The 18,828-nt window shown below is 25.3% G+C and overlaps 3 protein-coding genes across 9 annotated transcripts in view; 1 reads left to right on the top strand and 2 right to left on the bottom strand.

The window, feature by feature from the left end:
* Positions 1-1,994: 1,994 nt before the first annotated feature.
* On the bottom strand, positions 1,995-5,340 carry LOC126907167 (stromal membrane-associated protein 1). Of its 2 annotated transcripts, XM_050688272.1 has the most exons (10): positions 5,079-5,340; positions 4,890-5,023; positions 4,626-4,793; positions 3,619-3,823; positions 3,239-3,529; positions 3,071-3,174; positions 2,802-2,915; positions 2,446-2,505; positions 2,246-2,385; positions 1,995-2,170 (listed from the first exon to the last, which is right to left on the bottom strand). In XM_050688272.1, exons 1-9 carry the CDS (start codon positions 5,194-5,196, stop codon positions 2,257-2,259), a joined length of 1,323 nt encoding a protein of 440 aa, XP_050544229.1. In that variant the 5' UTR covers positions 5,197-5,340; the 3' UTR covers positions 1,995-2,170; positions 2,246-2,256. The 2 variants fall into 2 exon arrangements, with proteins under 2 accessions (XP_050544229.1, XP_050544228.1); XM_050688271.1 differs by having other exon boundaries at positions 1,995-2,385.
* Positions 5,341-5,529: 189 nt separating this feature from the next.
* Positions 5,530-7,002, top strand: LOC126907290 (GDP-fucose protein O-fucosyltransferase 1). 2 transcript variants are annotated; one of them, XM_050688455.1, is made up of 2 exons: positions 5,530-6,652; positions 6,742-7,002. In XM_050688455.1, exons 1-2 carry the CDS (start codon positions 5,705-5,707, stop codon positions 6,757-6,759), a joined length of 966 nt encoding a protein of 321 aa, XP_050544412.1. In that variant the 5' UTR covers positions 5,530-5,704; the 3' UTR covers positions 6,760-7,002. The 2 variants fall into 2 exon arrangements, with proteins under 2 accessions (XP_050544412.1, XP_050544411.1); XM_050688454.1 differs by having other exon boundaries at positions 5,530-6,994.
* Positions 7,003-7,696: 694 nt separating this feature from the next.
* The window catches only part of LOC126906668 (protein unc-13 homolog 4B), a 34,789-nt gene continuing 23,657 nt past the window's right edge, over positions 7,697-18,828 (bottom strand). For 3 of the 5 annotated variants that reach the window (XM_050687373.1, XM_050687375.1, XM_050687374.1), the window contains exons 2-18: positions 16,042-16,240; positions 13,079-13,240; positions 12,354-12,532; positions 12,076-12,280; positions 11,841-12,020; positions 11,545-11,769; positions 11,338-11,459; positions 11,130-11,276; positions 10,903-11,040; positions 10,633-10,839; positions 10,181-10,568; positions 9,901-10,116; positions 9,628-9,837; positions 9,247-9,550; positions 9,060-9,183; positions 8,774-8,973; positions 7,697-8,147 (exon numbers count right to left, since the gene is read on the bottom strand). In XM_050687373.1, the coding sequence (XP_050543330.1) occupies positions 8,038-8,147; positions 8,774-8,973; positions 9,060-9,183; positions 9,247-9,550; positions 9,628-9,837; positions 9,901-10,116; positions 10,181-10,568; positions 10,633-10,839; positions 10,903-11,040; positions 11,130-11,276; positions 11,338-11,459; positions 11,545-11,769; positions 11,841-12,020; positions 12,076-12,280; positions 12,354-12,532; positions 13,079-13,240; positions 16,042-16,240 (3,316 nt within the window). In that variant the 3' untranslated portion in view covers positions 7,697-8,037. Of the gene's footprint in view, positions 8,148-8,773; positions 8,974-9,059; positions 9,184-9,246; positions 9,551-9,627; positions 9,838-9,900; positions 10,117-10,180; positions 10,569-10,632; positions 10,840-10,902; positions 11,041-11,129; positions 11,277-11,337; positions 11,460-11,544; positions 11,770-11,840; positions 12,021-12,075; positions 12,281-12,353; positions 12,533-13,078; positions 13,241-13,309; positions 13,482-16,041; positions 16,241-18,828 lie in introns of those variants that run through there. The other 2 variants (XM_050687376.1, XM_050687378.1) reach the window with 2 other exon arrangements.

The raw sequence follows: 18,828 nt of genomic DNA, 5'->3' as shown, positions 1-18,828 counted from the left end.
ATATTAATTTGATAAGTAAGATTATATAAAAATTAAAATTTCTTTAAAGTTACAAATATTTAATATACATGTTTAATTATGATGTATGTTTTATTAACTTTTTTAAATTACACATATTATTATACTTATATTTTTGTGTATTTATTCAATTGAAGTAAGATGATTATGAACAGCGATGACAAAGCAAATAGTTTTATGTTAATTTTGTTTACGAAAATTCCTAAAAATATTTCAAATCTGCAATTAGATTAATGTCCGTGGTCTCTTTTTTGAGATTATTACTAATTTATAAAAACGAGTATTTAAATTTAAAAATTAATTTTTAATATGTTAAAATAATCCATTCAAAATGTCATGTTTAACTTTTTTTGGTCCTTTAAAGTTGATTTTTATAAAAATTTATAATTTATAAATGTTGAACTTTTAATCTTTTTATTAGTTTAACTTGCAAATTTAAAATTGTAATATTCTCCTCTAGAACATTTACAAAAACCAATATAGAACCACAGAAAAGAATATACTAACACTATTACACGTTTAATTTTGACTTTTGGCTATATAGTAGCCATGAGTCATTGTCTTTCTCAGCGTCTTCAAGACACCACAACGGTACTAAAAAAGGAAAATAATTATTATAACTTTTTTGCGTTGATTGGAATACAAACTGATGACTGTATGTTTCTATAAAAAAGTATAACACATTCAAAACCCTAATCTCCGTTTGCGCCGTTCGTGACATAAGGGCTGAAGACCCTATTTTCCACTCACTCAATAATTTCTTTTTCTCAAATAATCTCTTTTCTACTAATAAGAAATAATAAAGTAAATAGGAATTAATTACTTTTGGTATAATCCACCAATTTCTTAAAATTCAACACTATCTACAGATTAGCATCGAAGCGTTTGTTATGATAGTGATTTTAATCACTGTCAGATATTATCTATACTTATCTAACTAGGCTACCACCACACTGTTGCGACCCCACTATACTAAAGTTTTTTTTAATTATTTACGAATATAGAAATTTATTGAAAAATATTTTTATTTTTAATTACATGTATTTATATGCGTATCAGAGTCGTTCTAGGTTTTCAAAAAATAATTTTTAATTATGCACGTTATAATACAAGAGGTGATTTTATTTTCATAACTATCAATAAAACCACAGTCTCACAAAATAATTTCTAGAAATACATCTTTTATCATAATTGATAAAAATCTCATTTTGAGATACGTACTGCTGTAGCATAGCGACGAAATAGTCATATTTTAACAAACTTTTTCATGTAAAATTTCTTACAGAAATAAGCAATAATTGCTATTAGACTATTGATATTAAACATAAGCGCTACATTTGTTTGAAATTAGATTTTGTTGATACTCTTTATTATCTATATCTGTAATGAGTATATAAATATATTATAAACATTCTTCAACTATGGAATCATGTTTCTATCATTTTCAAAAATTATAATTAAAATAAGAATGGTCGTTGTTTTAAAAAGTTTACTTGATTTTTAGTTTTCATAAGTACATGCAAACTTTTAAAAATACTTGGCAGATATCAATTTAATCTTATGCAAATACACAGATTAAAAAGTTTCATGAATTTTTTTTATTTATAAATAATAATTTATTTTACATATAAAGTAACTTAAGTTATATAATATATCTACATTAATAAATATAAACTTTTTAATAGCAAAAAATTATAAACATTGTTTTTGAATGACTCAATAATAAATAAATATGATTGATTTATAATTATTATTTTTTGACTTGGAAAGAAAATTTTCCAAAAATAAAAGTGATTCAATTAACTAGTAAAAATAATTATGATAATTGAAAGTTGAGATGCTAATGTTTATCAAGATCACAGTTTGAATAGTTCAGTAATTTTAAGGTTAGATATTTTTGATGTAAATATATTTTAATAGTATATTTTAGTCTTAATATATTTCAGTGTAAATATTATTTAAATTAAACAACAAAATTTTGTGACAACAACAACTAATGCTTTAATAGTAAAATTTAACACCAGTACAATTATGTATTTTTAATTATTTAAAGCTTAATTTGTTTAATATGTATACATGCTCTAATCCCATTATTTGGACGGTATGTTTATAGGCGAAGCAAAATATAATAATACTATAGTAATAAGACGACCTGAAATTTTGTACAGATAGTAAAATCAGAGAAATATTGTTTACATATACAAAATATCAAATATTTATGAACTACCACATTTATTTCTATTGCCACAAGTTAGATGAAAGAGATTGATTATTTTGGGTTTGAGTGTTAAAATCTCCAAATCCATTAGTATTTGATGGAACAGTAGTTTGACATCCTAAATTCATGTGGTTCATTTGTTGTGGCAACTAAATGATATTTATTATAAATAAAAAAAAATTGAAAATTCATTATTATTTTGCACTTACATTGGCTAGATTAGATGATTCAAACACAGAAAACTGGCTAGTTGTATTTATTGGATTCTCCTAAAAATAGATACAAGGGATTTAAAAAAAAACTACTTAACACATAGCTATAGTTATAATTGTCCATTTATGATATAACTTAACAAGACATACATAAATTTATTCCAAATATATTACAAAAGGTATACTATATTTAAACTTTATATCTCAAAATTGTTTATGCTTTTATATTTTTTGGAAATATTATTTCTTTACAATAATGCTGAAACTATAAGTGCCAAAAATTTAATGAACCCTTAAAATAAAAATTAAGCAGTTCATGGCTTTGCAATTATATTTATTAATTAATGACTTACTTTATTAAGATATTGGGAAGAAGCGTTTTTTGCTGCCATATTGTAAAATGGATTTGATGTTTGAGCATTATTAAAGTCAATTGAGCTGTTAGATAGTAAATTAGTAGGTAGTCCCTAAAAAATAATGGTAAATTATTAGTAATAGTTTTGAAGATTCTTGAAATAAATTCTACTTAGTTAATAAGCATTTCAGTAGATAGTTAAACTCTGAACATTTTTTATACATTTTACACAAAAAAAAAAAAAATTTATGTTTAAAATATACATACAGTTACATTGACTTGGGGAAATGATTGCATATTTTGAAAACCATTATTGTTGAAAGCATTAAAAAAGGGCTGAGGTTGTGAAGTAACAAATCCATTATTTTGACCTAACAAAAAAAAAAAAAAGGAAGAAATGTAAATTCTAAGAACTTAAAATTATTCATTTTTTACTTTTAAATTGGCTAGTGGAAATATTGTTTGGTTGAGATTTTCCATAAAGCGCTAAAATTGAGTCAGTAGTAAGTTTATTTTTTGTAGCTGCAGCTGATTGATTAAAAAAGTTATCTTCTTCCGATGAACGTTTTACTGTAGAGTCTACTGATTGCTGTGTTTGTGGTGGAGATGTAGTTGCAGATGACAAAGATGCACTTAAAAAACTACTAAATGGATCAGTAGAATCTGAACCCGATGATGCAAACGATGTATCAATTAACGTTGGATTAGAATCTTTTGTTGGGGTATCTAATTATTAAACATCAAATAAAAATGATTGATAAGTTAATTTTATATTTAATTAATTTTACTTATGAATTTATATTTAAAAAGTATACCTAATCCAAGAAGATCTGTGGAATTAATTGATTCAGTGGATAATAACTTCTTATTTGATGTCAACTTTGGGCTAAGAGAGGCAGGTTTTGGTAATGGGTTTGGTATGATTGATGGTACATTACGAACAACTGATCCCAGTTTAGATTCCCTCTTTTTTTTTTTTAATTTTTCGGCTTCTTCTTCTAATTCTTTATCCCAATTAACCTGTAAAATGTTTTTATGTAATTAATTAAAACAAGAAAAGAGAGTATCATATTAGATATAAAACTTGCAACAAAATATTTTATTTTGATGAGTGGTATTGATAATTCAAATAAATAAAATATTTTATTAAAGTACACAATTTTAAAATTAATCTATTACATGAAATTTCTGTATTTTAACAGGAACAATTATTAATGTTTTACAAATCTCCAAAATAGAATTTTTTTTTTTAATGTCTGGTAACAAATGGTATTGCATTGAAAATGGCAATATTTAATTTTTACATTCAATAGGTCAAAACCTAGCAAGTAATGCAATAAATACTAAGTTTGTCATTATATTTGTTTTTGGCTCTTCCTTTTAAAAAAATCATTCAATGATATACATAATATCTTATAAAAATCAACCCAACTTTCTTTTAAAGAAAACAAAAACATTTTTGGTTTACAAATAATTGAAAATAATTTTTTATACTATTCATACTAAATGACAATTCGATATGAGGTGCTCACAATGGACCAACAGGTCTGAGTGCATGGGCATTATGTCTACATCAATAATTGAAACTAAAACTAATTCATACTAAAAAGTATTTTATTTCTTATGCATTATATCCTATGTTTGGTAATCTTAAATCTACCTTAAAATAAAAAAAATAATTTTTTTTTTATATTACAAAGCAATTTGTTAAGTAAACTGTAACGTAATTTTTAGAATTTTAATTTTAATGAACTTTTTTAGTTCAATTTTTAATGAAAAAACTGATAAAATAAAAATTAATAATATTGCAGTGAATATTAACTTTAGGAATTGAAGGCTGAACCCATTCTTTGGCAATATATTTTTTATGCTCATATTTTGACCTAATAAAAGCTTCTAATGCAGAATCAGTTTGAGGTCGCCTAAAATTGTCAGGTAGATTAGCCTCATATACAGCACGAGCACGACTATTTCCCATCTGCTGTAAATTCTGTAACAAAAATAAATTAGTGTTGAATATTTTATACAAATTAATTTATCTACTGAAATTAACAACACTATTTAAATTTAAATTAATAATACATACAGCTACTTGCTCAGGTGTCCAGGAATCTAGATTAACAGACCTCACTTTGCTTATATGTACCCCAAGATTTCGATGAATCCCTGCACACCGAATACACAAAAAAATTCCTAAATTCCAGGATGCCCATCTGGGACCTAAAAGAAAATTCGGATTGCATTCAAAATTTAATTGCCTTGAGTTATCTCTCACCTTTTGAATCACAATCCACACAATATTTATTATCGTCATCTTTTAGCATTTGATTCAATAAGGCCTGGCATCTATCTTGTATTAACTTCTGTCTTTCTTTTTCTGTTTTTGAAGACATATTAATTCACTTAGATTAAAAATCAGAAATTAAGAGAGAAAGAAATTTGAGAAAAATCTGTAAGGCAGTAAAGATACTAACACATAATTCAAGTCTATGAATTTTAAGTACGAATTGATTGGTTGAATTATTATACAAAATTTTCATTATCAACATTTTCAATTCATACTTGGGAATTTGGCTATTGAACTTATACATTGAAGCCAACTTAACAAAAAAAGCACACGTCTACATCAAATTAGTCTATTAAAGAACAATTCTACAAAAGTTGGTAATCGTATGATTACACACTGTTCGTTATCATTATCTGTAATTCAAACTGTTTGAATTTTTATAATTTTTGAGTTCAACTCTACTTGAACAATACATTTTTTATTATAATACATCCCAATTTTACTGGTCTCAACCTAGTATACAATTTTGTATTTAATAACTTAATAATCATAAGATAACATAATTTTTATTAAACTCTGTAAAATAGTTATTATTTTTTATCTAGTCATTGATTATGATGAATTTGTTCCTTTATTTATGTATATTAATTTTATATTTTGCCAATGCTCAAGATCCTAAAGGCTATATTGCTTATTGCCCTTGTATGGGTCGTTTTGGCAACCAAGCTGATCATTTTTTAGGTGCACTTGGTTTTGCTAAAGCTCTTGACCGCACATTGTTATTACCACATTGGATTGAATATCGTTATGGACAGCCAAAGTCAGAACAAGTACCATTTGATAAGTATTTTAATGTTACTCCATTATTAGAATTTCATAAAGTTCAGCTCATGAACGATTTTATGTCCAAATTATCAGGCAGTTTATGGCCTCCTGAAAACCGTGTCTCTTTTTGTTATATGCAACGTGGTGAAAAAGAAGGATGCAATGCTAAGTTTGGCAACCCATTTGAATCTTTTTGGGATACATACTCAATTGATTTTTCTTCGTCTGAATTTTATTCGCCTTTAAATTATGATGTATACCATCAAAATATGGCAAATAAATGGAATGATAAGTATCCACCAACTGAATGGCCAGTTTTAGCCTTTGTTGGTGCTCCTGCTAGTTTTCCAATTCAAAAAGAAAATATTTATCTTCATAGGTATTTGAAATGGAGCGATGAAATTGAAGATTTAGCAAAAAAATTCATTGAGCAAACAATAAAACCTGGTAAATTTGTTGCAATACATTTACGTAATGGTATTGATTGGACACGTGCTTGTGACCACATAACAAATAATAATTTATTGTTTTCTGCTCCACAGTGTTTAGGTTATAGGAATGAGTATGGAAAAGCAACTGAAGAATTATGTTTTCCAACATTTGAAATCATAATCAGACAAATTAAAAGACTAATAAGGAAAAATTTAAATGATATAAGTACATTATATGTAGCATCTGATAATAACCATTTAATACCAGAATTGACTCAAGCACTTAACAGCTTTAACGTGAAAATAGTTAAGTATAAAAATGATAACCCTCATGTCGATCTTGCAATATTAGGTCAGGCAGACTATTTTATTGGCAATTGCATATCATCATTTAGTGCTTTTGTGAAACGTGAAAGAGATTCAAAAGGTTTTCCCAGTGAATTTTGGGCATTTCCTACTTATCAAAAGAATAGTCAAACTATAAAAGAAGAACTCTAGTACTATAAATTGCAGTATACTAATAGTTATGCGAGTTATGTTTTAAAATACAAAAAATAGTGATAACAATATATTTTAGATACATTGTTTTATAATAGTTTGAAAGAAGATTTGCTTAAGTAAATTTTTATTATTGTATTTAAAAATTTTTTATAAACATTATTTTACTAAAATAATAATTTATATAGTATTTTATATTTATTATTAAATGCTTTTTAATATTTTAATAAAGATTTGTATTTAATTTTTGCATTATTTACTGTATTATTATTTTACTCTAATAATAGAATAAAACCAGCAGTTAAAATGATTGTGCTTTAATATTTACTGTTTAATTAAATAGTATGTATAGAAATTTAATTTTAATAGATACCAAAATTTTCTAAGTATACTATTACCTGTAAAAATTGAAAGCCCTTGATAAAGTCTCAGTACTAAATATGCAAAAGTTCCGTTCTAAAAATCTTTAGTAATTTTAATCAAATATACATTATTTACAATTTAAAAATTAGAAATAAATTTTAAATAATAAAAAACTTCACTAAATAAAAAAAAAAATTACTCACATTTTTACAAGAAGATAACTTTATTGAAAAAAATATGCATATTTACAAAAATTCAAAATGCAGATGGTAAAATCAATAATTTAAAAAAACAAATAATTATAATCAAAATATTTGTTTAACTCATTGATAAAAAAAAGATTAATATGATTCACCTAAAGTGATAGATAAAATTATCATTAAAAAAAAAATTTAATTATAATTAAAAAAAGATGATATTTGATATATTAAAAGCCTTATTTATATAATAACTAGGGCTATTAACATAAAATCAGTTCAGAAGAAGTACATAAAAATGTATAAATATGTTTTTATGAATCAATCAATATATTTTACGTTATTCACATATATAAAATTGTATATATAAATAGGTACTCTAAGTGAGTCATTAAAGATAGTGCTTTTACAAAATGTCATCCCTTCACATAATCCATATGAACGCCATAAACACCAATTTAGATTTATCACTTGTTCAGTCTTAAGTTTGATTTGTAATTGTCAATTCAAAGAAAGTGTGTTGCATATAAAAATAATTATAATAATAATATTGTTATTAGATTAGTGATATCTTTTTATTTTTATTTTCAGAATGGACGTATTTCTTTTGATCCGTCCAATCAGTCTTTGCTGTCATTTTTTCGGTGGTGCATTTGAAGCTATTTTTATTTTTTGACGTTTTAAAAATTCTTTTGCTACTTTATCATTTGTCCGTGTTTCAAGAACCTTGCAGATTTTTGAATCTAGAGTATAAATAAGTTAATTTTAATTTTATAGAAAAATTAACATTTATTTTTCTTAACAAAAAAGTTATTATAAATATATAAAATTTTAATAACTCATATTTTATATTTGATATTTTTTATTAGATACATTTACCTTTCTTAAACTTAAGTCTTAAATGAGGATATTATTTATTACAGTACAAATACTTGGAATAATAATTATAATAATTTAAATCATAAAATTATTTATTTTCTTTAAATAAAAGTAACAATTTCATACTTGGGAAAAATAAAAAAACCCATTTCTCTAATAAAAATTTTCTAGTGATATCTGTGATATACTGTAATAAATTTTTTTTTTTTTTTTAAATAGCCTTTATTAAAATAATATTTAGCTCAACAATTATATTATTATACAATTATAAGCGAACAAAGTATAATAGTCATATTACTATGTTATAACGGTACAACAAATGCGGCAATAATTGTAAGTATTATATTAGTACATTATTTAAAATTATTGTTAACAGAGCCTGTAATTAAAGTTTAAATTAATATTTTATAAGTAAACACAAGAAAATTTAAATTTTTGATAAAAGATATTTAAAAAATCTATTTAATTGATTATTATTACAAAATCTCACCTAAAGATTTGGGCACGCTCAATTTCAATCTAATTTGTGGAGCATTACCAGAATCGTTCTCTAAAGGTGTAGATGGAATATCTTTAAAGTGTACATAAGCTTCTGATATGAACTCATTTGTCATTCCCATAAAATCTTGATCTTTCAATACAAATATTATCAAACCATTTTCTTCATTTCGTTGTTCAGGAGTAAGAGTTCTAAAATATGTAATAAAGTAAGTATATAAAAATAAGTATATAAATAATAAAATAATTCATAATATCTTGTATAACATTTAACCAACAATTTAAAACATTCATCAAACAATGGAAATAAGGTTTTCTTTTGAACAGTAGTTTTGGATTTAATGACATTCTGGAACTTATATCTTGGAAGTAAACAGATTTTGACAAATGGATCACTAAAACCTTTAAAAAAATTAATTTTATAATTTAATTTATATTTTATAGAACTAAATTATGGAAAATTACCATTAGAATCCATTGCTCTAATATTATTGGCATTCAGTACTTCTATATTCAAACTATCATTGATGAATATTACTTTAATTGACAAAATACCCTGTTCAGAGTCTTGAAGATTTTGTTGTTCATGATACCTTTCAAGATAATATTCATGTATAAGCTCATCAGTTTCTAATGTATGAAGTCGTAGTAGAGCTTCTAATTTTTGGATTGTTTCACTCTTTTCAGTTTCATCTCCACTTCTCAGGAAGCCAAATAGCATGTGAAAACTGTCTCTCAAATTTTTAAAGTAAGAAGGTGGTTTTTTTTTCTATTCATTACAAAGTAAAACGATTAATATAAGGTAAAATAATAAAATATTATTGAGAATAGTATTACTATTACTACCTCAACACTCTTCTGTATCAAGCCATTCATAATGCTAGCTAGTTGTTCAACTATAATATCAAGAATTCTTTGAAAATTTTCCTCATTTAGTTCGTTACTCAGTGTACACAAACTTTCATCAAGATATTGCATCAAGTTGTCTAAATGGTTATTGTTTGTGTTGATTGTTTCACTTCCTTCAATTAAAAATTTGCTCATTTCTGGCGACATCTTAAAATAAGACATAATATTCAAATATATGGCATGCAAAATTTAATTATTTATTAGTCATACCTTGTTAACAAGAGTTTGAAGTAGATCAATAATTTTATTGCTGACAGTATCAATTGAATTGTCAACAACTAAATCTAAGGTCTTCTTACAATGATCAGCTGATGACTCACTTTTGTAATTAGCCAAGTTATCCATCAATTGGTTTAAACCTAAATCGTTGACGAATGGCCTTATTGACTGTTTTACATAATCAATATTATTTACTGCCAAACACCACTTAAAAAATAATTAGTTGAATTGAAAAAATTATATTATTAATATTTCTCATTTGCATGATTACCTCTTTGGTAACTTCAAATTTCTTTTTATCCACTACTGTTCGATTGACTTTATAACCCATTTTATCTGAATAGTATACAGAACATCTACAAATATCATCTATAATTTTTGCCACAAATGAATAGGAACCTTCAGCGTCAGGCCAAGCTAATTGTTGCCAAAAGACTTTGATTTGATAATAAATTGCTAAGGTATCTACAGCTGAAGAACTATATTCGACGCTTGTGTCCATTTTCACTAATTTATCTAAATCAACAGCTCTTTCAATTCGCTGCATAGCTTTGTATGCTGCTATATCAAGCCATCTAGCAACACCTTGTTGAAACCATAGATGATATTTTGCTATATGGCTAGTTTCAGGATCAATTTGACAAGATGATTTTCCTAGGCTATAAAAAAAAAATAAAACCTGTTAAATTTCTATTAATAAAATAATTTTTAAATAATAATTACTCAGAAAACTTTTGAATACTCATGTAGAGTTCAAATAAAGAAGTACCCATAGCTAGTGGATCTTTATCAACTTCAAGTCTTCCATTTTCTTCAAAATTTATAGGTTTCATGTTCATACAAATGCGAGTAATAAATGGTTCACACATTTCAGATATTTTGCATTCATAAATTGAGAATAGAGTACAAGCATAAGAAAATTGAATTTTCCTTAAAAGAAAATATCTGAGATTTAAATTACACTAACTCACAATAATAGTACAAGTGTATTACTTAATAAATATTTTGTCATAGTAATCTAAAGCTTTTTGAAGATCAGCTTTAAGATGTTGAATAATTTTTATGTGAAGTTTCATTTGTCCTTCTTCTGTAAAATCATGCGGTTTATTGTGTTCTAATATATGTATATACCTAAAAAAAATACACTATATATTATATATCTTTTACGAAAAGACATAACTAAAATTTATTTGTTCATGTTCAATAATATGCTAATTTACCAATCTACAGCTCCTTGAACAACTGCATCATTTAATGTTGTCTTTATGTCTCTAATGTGTTCACATGGCAATAACCAACCGTACATATCTAACGGAAATAGATCAATGTCACTTGGTTTTTCAAAAGAATGAAGGTGTCGCAAGATGCTAAAAAGAAATCATTAAATTAACTTAGATATTGATATTAGTTTAAATTAGATCAATTTACTTTAAATTTGATTCTATTTGAGCTATAAATCTAGAATCTTCTGGCGATACCTTTCGTATCATTCTTATGTTAGTGTAGCAAAAAGGCAACAGTTTTTTAGAAAATGACCAAAATAACTTAAGCTAAAATGTTGACAAAATTATTAATAATTATAACTTCACATTTATATTTTATTTTTACATTCATTATTTCTTATTTATTCATTACCTCTTCATTACATATTATTCCAGTAGAAATTGGTTTCACTAATTTTTCAAGTATATCCGAAAACACTTTAAAGCTTACAACTGGACTTAAGACATGAGCATTACAATACTCAATCCATTGACTTAAGTATTCATCTACAGGTGAAATATTACCTTGGGCCACATGTTGCTGAATTATTAACTTAGATTCCGGCAAGAAATCTCCCTCCCATGAATTTGCCTCGAGCTAAAAAAATAATTTAAAATTCCCAAATTAACATCAAATTAATACACATAACATAAATATGATAAACTTACTTGTCGAGTATTCATTTCATGAGCCAAAAGAATTCTTAAAAGATGTCGGTGCTCTTGAGCAGCCACTTGTTTGTCTTTTTCACTACCAAAAGATAATTTAAGAAGTAAATTTCCTTGTGGCTTAGCCTTTCCCTTTTTCTCTAGATTGTACCAAGCTAATTGCCCCCGAGAAGGAATCATCTATACATTATAAACTTTAGAATCACATAGAAATAACTGAATAAAAGAAATTTACTTTTACTGGAACAATTGTACCACCAATAATCTCATTATCATGTTTTCCGTTTGTAGCTGTCACAGCAATTTCTTTCATAAATCTTTTCATTCCTTTAAACCCTTTTATGTCACCAACCTTGCCAACTTTTTCTTTAACAGTCTCTGCAGGGTCAAAATCCCAAACTTCCACACACAATATATCATCATCAGGAACATTAACTGGTCTAAAATATATTTCATTTGATATAAATTAATAGTTACAATTTAAATATCAGAAATTATTTTACAAACTCTTACAGTGAAAAATGTTCTTCCCATACGGGTCGTAATGTCTGGGTTTTTACTGATGTGTTATATCTATGTTGAGGTTGGGATGACAAAAATAGAGTACAGAACGGGTCGCTAAGTCCATTTGCATCTTTAGGTTTAATTTCTTTACCTTCAACGATTTCAATGTTTAACATTATATTTGGTGCCTTTAATAAATAGTTCAATAATATTAATATTATAAACACATATATATTATACATATTTCGCAACAAACTTTAGGAATGTATGAAGTAAGAAGTATTTGAAATAATTATAGAGTAAAAAATTATTATTAAAAATTGGTTGAAGTTGATTTTGTATAAATAAATCTAATAGATTAATTTTTTTTGTTTGTACAATTTCTAAATATTTCTAATTGTAATTGTATTTTAAACGCAACTATATTGAGAAGAATGGGCATTATAATATCTTAAAAAATATTTTATTGCGAAATCCATCGTCAAAAATTTTTTTTTCAATTTTATAAGAAAACGATAGACATAGTCTACTTTGACTTTGCATAAACTGAATCCAATAATGTATTTTTTATTTTACTTAATAGTATATAAAAAACATTTAGTAGTTATCAGTAAATCATCGCATTAATAGTTATTTTTCGAAATTTTTAAGAAAAATATTCAAAAATTTTAGATTGAACACACTCTTCTTCTCATGAATTATGTAATAACAAAATTGTTTAAAGCCTAACTTACTTGTTTCTGCTTAACTGTTCGGTAAATGTTATCGTGAACTTCTGGTTCAATTTTAAATGCTTCTTTAGCAAATTCAATCAATGTATTTTTCTGAATTGTGTTCTTCTCGGCACCCACGCTATGAATAATCTCATGAAGTACTTCTTCATACAATTCATCGATCTGTAAATAATACACGTATCGATGAAAACAACATAGTTTCTTACTGCAAGTAGATCCACCAGAACCAACAGTCATATTTTGCATGCGAATTTTACTTCTTCTCTCCATTTCCTCTTTTTTAATACCTCTAAAGTTAAACAATTTTTCCTTTGCTAAACCAGGCATCATTGTAGTGCATTACACGTAGAAATTACAATTGAAAAAAGTATTAAAGATCGGACGAGAAAAATTATGCTGAACACTCAAAAGAAATGGCACTTCTAAAGATAAATCGGATCTGCGTGACGCTCAAGCCAAATGTGCTATTTTTATGATGATCCGCTTTTGTGCCAAACTATGATTTAAACCAAACCCCGTTCTAATACAAAAATTTGTTTACATATTTTCGGACCTTTAAAACATCAATTATCAGGGGCAAAATGGTAGGCCACAAAAATTGTGATGGCCCTGCTACCTCCAAAAAAAATTTGAATTGCTTCAAAAAAGAAATTATGAGTAAAAAAAAAGTTCAAAAATCAATTTTACATATTGGATTAGGCTATTCATGGTTGCTCTCATCGTTCTATAGACAATGGCCCCCGTGACGATTACTATACTTATTCCCGAGGCCACTTCTCTCGTGACAATAATTAATAGCAACGTACTATCCAACCATCCCTCATAGATTAGAGCATACCAGTTACTTATGTTTTCAATGGAAATAGTACTTTTTTCATGTTTTTAACTAAATGTTCGTATTCTTAGTGATGTGTAAATGTTTAATGAGAAAAATAATTTTTAAGTAAAATAAAAAAGTTTTCAAGTTAATTAATAAATATTTATACTCGCTGATGATGTATTCACAATATCTTAACAAAATGTATAAGTGCATATAGCCCTATCCATCATTTTATAATTTAGGAAAATGATGGGCAAACAAAAATAAAGTTTACTTATTTTTTCAAAAGCTTAAAAACACAAATGATTTTTCTGAATTTTTAAACTGAGCGAATGAGAACTATATGTCTTCCACTATACACCAATTCGATTACTAAAAATAATAACTAAAACGCATAAATTTCTTAATTAGGCCTTGTACTCAATAAAATTAGAGTATTCCACCACCCCAAAAAAATACAAATAAAACGTTAAGTAAACGATTTGAATTTTTTAAGGGCTTCGACATTTTTGTTGTTTATGAAAATGTGTCAGATTAAATAATTTTAAAAGAAAATATTGCAACGAATTAAAAATAACTTACATTTTCATAATATAAAAACGTTTGATTACGTGGGACACAAGGTTTTTTTTTAATTTCTAAGTAGTTATTTAATTTAATTAGCAAAAGACACAGAGGATAAGTAATAATATAGATAGGCTTGTTTTTATAAACTACATAGAAAAAAAAAATGTGTTAGCTAATATTTTTTTTAATAATATTGATTCATTTTTCTTTCCAAAAAAATGTTTACATTCGGTGTGCAGTAATCACATTAGTTGGGAATATTTAAATATCTAATCTAAATAAATAACCTTAGCTTATTTTATTTTATACAAGATAGTTTTTTTAAATATATAGATATTTTATTTATTGAGAATATATTTTAAATACTATTATTTAATTTTATATATCGTTTCAAAAATATTTTACAATTATAGTAAAATAATAACACTACATTTTATGAAGATAGAAGTGAAACATTTTGGTTGAAAACCAACAAATACGTGATGTAGTTATTAAGTAACTCTACAATTAATGTTTATAACAAAAGCATGTTTTTTTTATTTTTGTCTACCACACCTAATTTAAACAATACCACTGCTCAATTGCTATCAACCAAGTTAAATTACTGTTTAAAAAATGTGTACAAGGGGTATATAGAAAATGCATTTTCATTTTTTATGTAGTGTTAAAAGATAAGGTACGAAAAGTTAATGATAGATTAATGCTTTAATCTACCTGACAACGAATAAAGATGAGTGGCTAGAATGATATAAAATCTGACCTTGTAAAATTGTTCTATTTAATGTTGGAAACAGTCCAGATTATTATTTTTTATGTATTATCATCCTAAACACATAATCTCTGAAGTTCATGAACTTATAAATATATTTAAAATTACCCTTGCTCTTAGATGGTATGTACAACCAAAAAGTTATTACATTAATCAGTAGTTTTCATAAAAATTTGTTGGCACAATTTTTAACCATATGTTTTAATTCAATAGAATTGTTTAAAAATTTTAGTTAGGTCTATAACTTGTTTTTGAATTTTTATTATTGAGACTAAACAAATAAAATGTCTAACATTAATTTTTGACTTCCATTTCTATTAATCAACACTGTTAGCACTTATTAATTATTAATTAAAATTACGTACAAAATTTCTTAATGTACCACTCTGTAAAATATAGAGACATTAACATATATTACGAAACTATTAAACAATAAAAATTAATCACTTGTAGTTAATATTATTTAAAATTAAAAACTTTTGTGGATTTTTGAGTTAAATATTTTTTTGATTTAAATTAATATTTTTAATATAATTTTAATTTTAAAGCATTATTGAATTAATTTAATTAAATCTTATTAGTAACTGTGTTAATTGTAAGTTTTAAGTAACGCAGTCGAATTCTTTATTTCTAAAGAAAAAATAACATTTATTATTATTATTAAAAAAACTCATTAAAATAAAGATTCATACAAATTATGACAAAGATTGACATTTTCTATTGAAATTTTTCTGTTAATAAGTTATTGGCGATTAAAAAATATTATAAAATAAGGAAAATTTACTGAGTACAAATTTCATAACTTACATTTAATTCCAACAAAGATGAAAAAAAATCAGTGTACGATATAGTTTTAGAGGCAGTGTCTTCATAAATCTTAGCTAGTTCTTTTTCATCTAGAATATCCAATTGGTCTTCTTTCTTAATAGCTGCCGATTGTTCTTCAATATTTTCTTTGAGTCCAGATCCATATCGTTCAAAAAACCCTCCATCTAATTGTTCAACCCTAAAAGGAGAAAAAAAAATTCATAAGATATTCCAAAAAAATATTTATTAGTATTTAAGAAGATTCTAAAAGTTGTATTTGATTTTCGTAAGCTAACAAGGTATTATTATTTATTTCTTAACCAATATATTGGTATATATTGGTATTATATATATTTTATAATATTGCCTTTAGAGATTTGCCCCGATTTTTTTAAGTCAAATGATTTTTTTTTTGAAAGTAAATTTCTTTGTGTCTTTTTTCAATTGTCAACTTAAATATTTGACATTATAACTATGTACTTGTTACCTGAAGCTTATGCACCTCTTACCTTCTTTGATTTAGTGCTACTTCAGATACAAATGTATTCATAAATATACGAATTAATCAAACACTGATAATTTATTTTAACTTCTTCTTCAGGTTTCTCAGTCTTCCGACTGGTATAGCCTTCTTACAATTCTCCTCCATTTATCCCTGTCTTCTATTTTCCTTTTAACATCAACATATTTTAGGCTCATTTCTCCGTGATATGAAATTTGCTCTAGGTCTTCCTCTTCCTTTTTTCTCTGGTATAATTCCTTCGAGTACTACTTGTATAGGACTATCATGTCTCAGAGCATGTCATAGCCATTGTAATTTTTTAGTTTTTATGAAATCTATTATTGCCCTTTGCTCATTTTAACTTAAATCTTTTAAAAAAAAGATTGAATAACAATGAAATAAATTATCTGTTATTGTATAGATTTCTAGTTTACACACCTACAATGTTTATGCAGCATACATCATCAACCAGTTTACATTTGTTAGTTTTCTATATCTCTCAATTTCTAATGTTCAACTTTCTCTTAAAAATTTCTTTCAAGATATTCGTCAATCGTTTTTTAAGTATAGAAGCTATATTCGAGGAGGAATGAAATAATACTGCCCTCAATCATAATGATAACTTTTACATACATTCGTTGTAGTTTAAGCAAATTTTTATTACATTATATTTTGGATACTACCCAAGAATTTTTTTCCGAATGCAATTTTAATAAATTAATTTTAACATAAAAATTAATTTATATTAAAGATATATAATACAATCTATCCTTTTTAATAAATTAATTTATTATAAGATAATTTAACAAGAAGGAAAATGGTTTCATTATAATACGGTAAATTTCTTTTCACTCAAAAAAAAAAATATCAAGTTGGTCATAATATTAAAATAGTGACGGAAAAGTGGCAAAACTTATGACAACAATATTAACCCACGCTAAAAAAAACTTAAAACTCTTACTCAATTCAATCTAATTATAATAATTTATTTCTTAATGAAACAAAACTACAGAAAATTATTAAATCTTAATTAACAAAATATTAATAACACCTTTTCACAACAGCTTGTAATTTAATATGTAGAGCAAAATATATTTAAATAACAATTAAATAATTTAAGGAGAATTCTTCTCCTAAGATAATAAGAAACTTCTCTTATAAGTCAATCTATCTGTTTCTGGGTATCAAATAACTGTTTATTCACATAAATGTAAAATAATATTATATGCTTTAACAAATAAGACAAATATTATTTTACTTTTTCCAGGTAAAATAATATCGGAACTTCGGAATTTGTAATTAAATGGAATTACGTTCTTAAATACAATATTACGTTCCAAACTGTTGAATTATACTTAATTATTTTATAATTATTTTGTTTATCATTATTCTATTATAAAATATGCTTTTTACTATTTTATCTACTCGATAGTAATTAAACTCTAAGCAATTTGTTTAAATCAATTAGTTGTAAATCATATATAAGAAATGCTGGTTATTCTAAATCATTGTCCAGCTAATAAGCAATTTTAGTACAAAATTATTACTAGCAAAACGGATATTACAAAGAATAAATTTCTGAGAAAAATTAAATTTTTGATAATATTTGATAGTGGAATTGTTAGATATAAGTGAATTAAGTTTTCCTTTTATAAAATATTACATGTCCGTGTAACAATGAAACTTTAAAATAATCATTGGCGTAACTAGCCGGGGGCTTAACCTTCTAAGCTCCTCTTAATTAGAAAACTGTTCCTAAAATTTCAGAAAAATTGTATGCATTATTATATAAATATATATTTTTAAATTGAAAATAATTGAATATAACCGCTCAAAAGAGTGTGTTGTAGTTACTCCAGTGAAAATAAATAATGCTGTTATCTCATTGTCTTAAGTTCAACTCTATAGAAACACTTACTATGCTTGACTGTGCAATGTTACTATTTGTGTATAAATATATCTGCAATGTTGTTCCCGTGTAATAAAACTATTCACAATAATATAAAAAACAGAGTAAGTCTCGCTATGCGCGGTATTTCTAAAGAACGTATATTTTTATCAGTAGTATTATCGTTAATAAAAATTATAAATATACTTTAAATAAATTGTGAGCAAAAAGCATGTACTATAAGGTAATCTGTGTTCCAGATAATGTTTTTTCTAGTGTTCTTAAAGTTGAAGACACTATTTTGGCATCTTTCCATGAGTATTGTACAAGTCAGTAATTTTTCATTAATTGGAGCACATTTATACTTTGATTGCACATTTTTGTACTTGTTTAAACC

The sequence above is a fragment of the Daktulosphaira vitifoliae genome, unplaced genomic scaffold, assembly GCF_025091365.1.
Source record: "Daktulosphaira vitifoliae isolate Bord-2020 unplaced genomic scaffold, ASM2509136v1 Scaffold_5, whole genome shotgun sequence".
In the NCBI taxonomy this organism is placed as follows: domain Eukaryota; kingdom Metazoa; phylum Arthropoda; class Insecta; order Hemiptera; family Phylloxeridae; genus Daktulosphaira; species Daktulosphaira vitifoliae.
Note: the sequence above shows the minus strand (reverse complement) of the source record. Positions and strands in the feature narration are given on the sequence as shown.

Excerpts from the sequence above, each read along its gene's own strand:
- LOC126907167 (XM_050688271.1), bottom strand. The coding sequence starts at position 5,196 with ATGTCTTCAAAAACAGAAAAAGAAAGACAGAAGTTAATACAAGATAGA. Across the intron at positions 3,824-4,625 it reads TTCAGCCTTCAATTCCTAAA|GTTAATTGGGATAAAGAATT; the intron begins GTTAATATTCAC and ends AACATTTTACAG. Across the intron at positions 2,916-3,070 it reads TTCCCCAAGTCAATGTAACT|GGACTACCTACTAATTTACT; the intron begins GTATGTATATTT and ends ATTATTTTTTAG.
- LOC126907290 (XM_050688454.1), top strand. The coding sequence starts at position 5,705 with ATGATGAATTTGTTCCTTTATTTATGTATATTAATTTTATATTTTGCC.